Genomic DNA, 483 nt, shown 5'->3' with positions numbered 1-483 from the left:
GGGAGGAAAAGCGGCGGCGCATCCCGAGGGAGGAGCAGAATTCCTGAGGGGAAAGCGGGGGGCGCTCCTGGCACAATTCCCGCAGCATTCCTGGCACAATTCCCGCCTGGAGCAGCAGGGCCGGGATGGATCTGGCAGCGGCGGAGCTCAAATCCCTGGATACGAACCCGGGCTGCGGGAAGGGATCTCGGATTAATCAAATTAATTAGGGAGAAGAGGGAATGTCATGGAGAGGGAATGTCATGGTGAGGGAATTTCAGGGAGAGGGATTTTCCAGCCCTTTTTGGGGGGAGCTGAGAAGGTTCGGGATAAATAAAGATAAAACCAATCAATAATCGATAAAATCATCGATAAAACCCCGGAGCTTTGCCGTTACCGGGATCTTTCAATTCCCGCTGGTTTTAGAGTCGGGGCCCAAAAATGCCCGGGGAGATTTGGGGGGGAAAAGGTGGGAGAGAGGGTGGGGGGAGGGAAATTTGGGAC

General features: G+C 54.9%; 1 protein-coding gene across 1 annotated transcript in view; it reads left to right on the top strand.

Moving 5' to 3' along the window:
* The first annotated feature begins 226 nt into the window (after positions 1-226).
* The window catches only part of LOC102034489 (substance-P receptor-like), a 9,707-nt gene continuing 9,450 nt past the window's right edge, over positions 227-483 (top strand). The window contains exon 1 of the mRNA XM_031065115.1: positions 227-245. Coding sequence (XP_030920975.1) covers positions 227-245 — 19 coding nt within the window. The remainder of the gene's footprint in view (positions 246-483) is intronic.

This window comes from Geospiza fortis, unplaced genomic scaffold (genome assembly GCF_000277835.1).
Source record: "Geospiza fortis unplaced genomic scaffold, GeoFor_1.0 scaffold855, whole genome shotgun sequence".
Lineage (NCBI taxonomy): Eukaryota > Metazoa > Chordata > Aves > Passeriformes > Thraupidae > Geospiza > Geospiza fortis.
The sequence above is the reverse complement of the archived record's forward strand: the minus strand, read 5'-3'. Positions and strand labels throughout refer to the sequence as shown.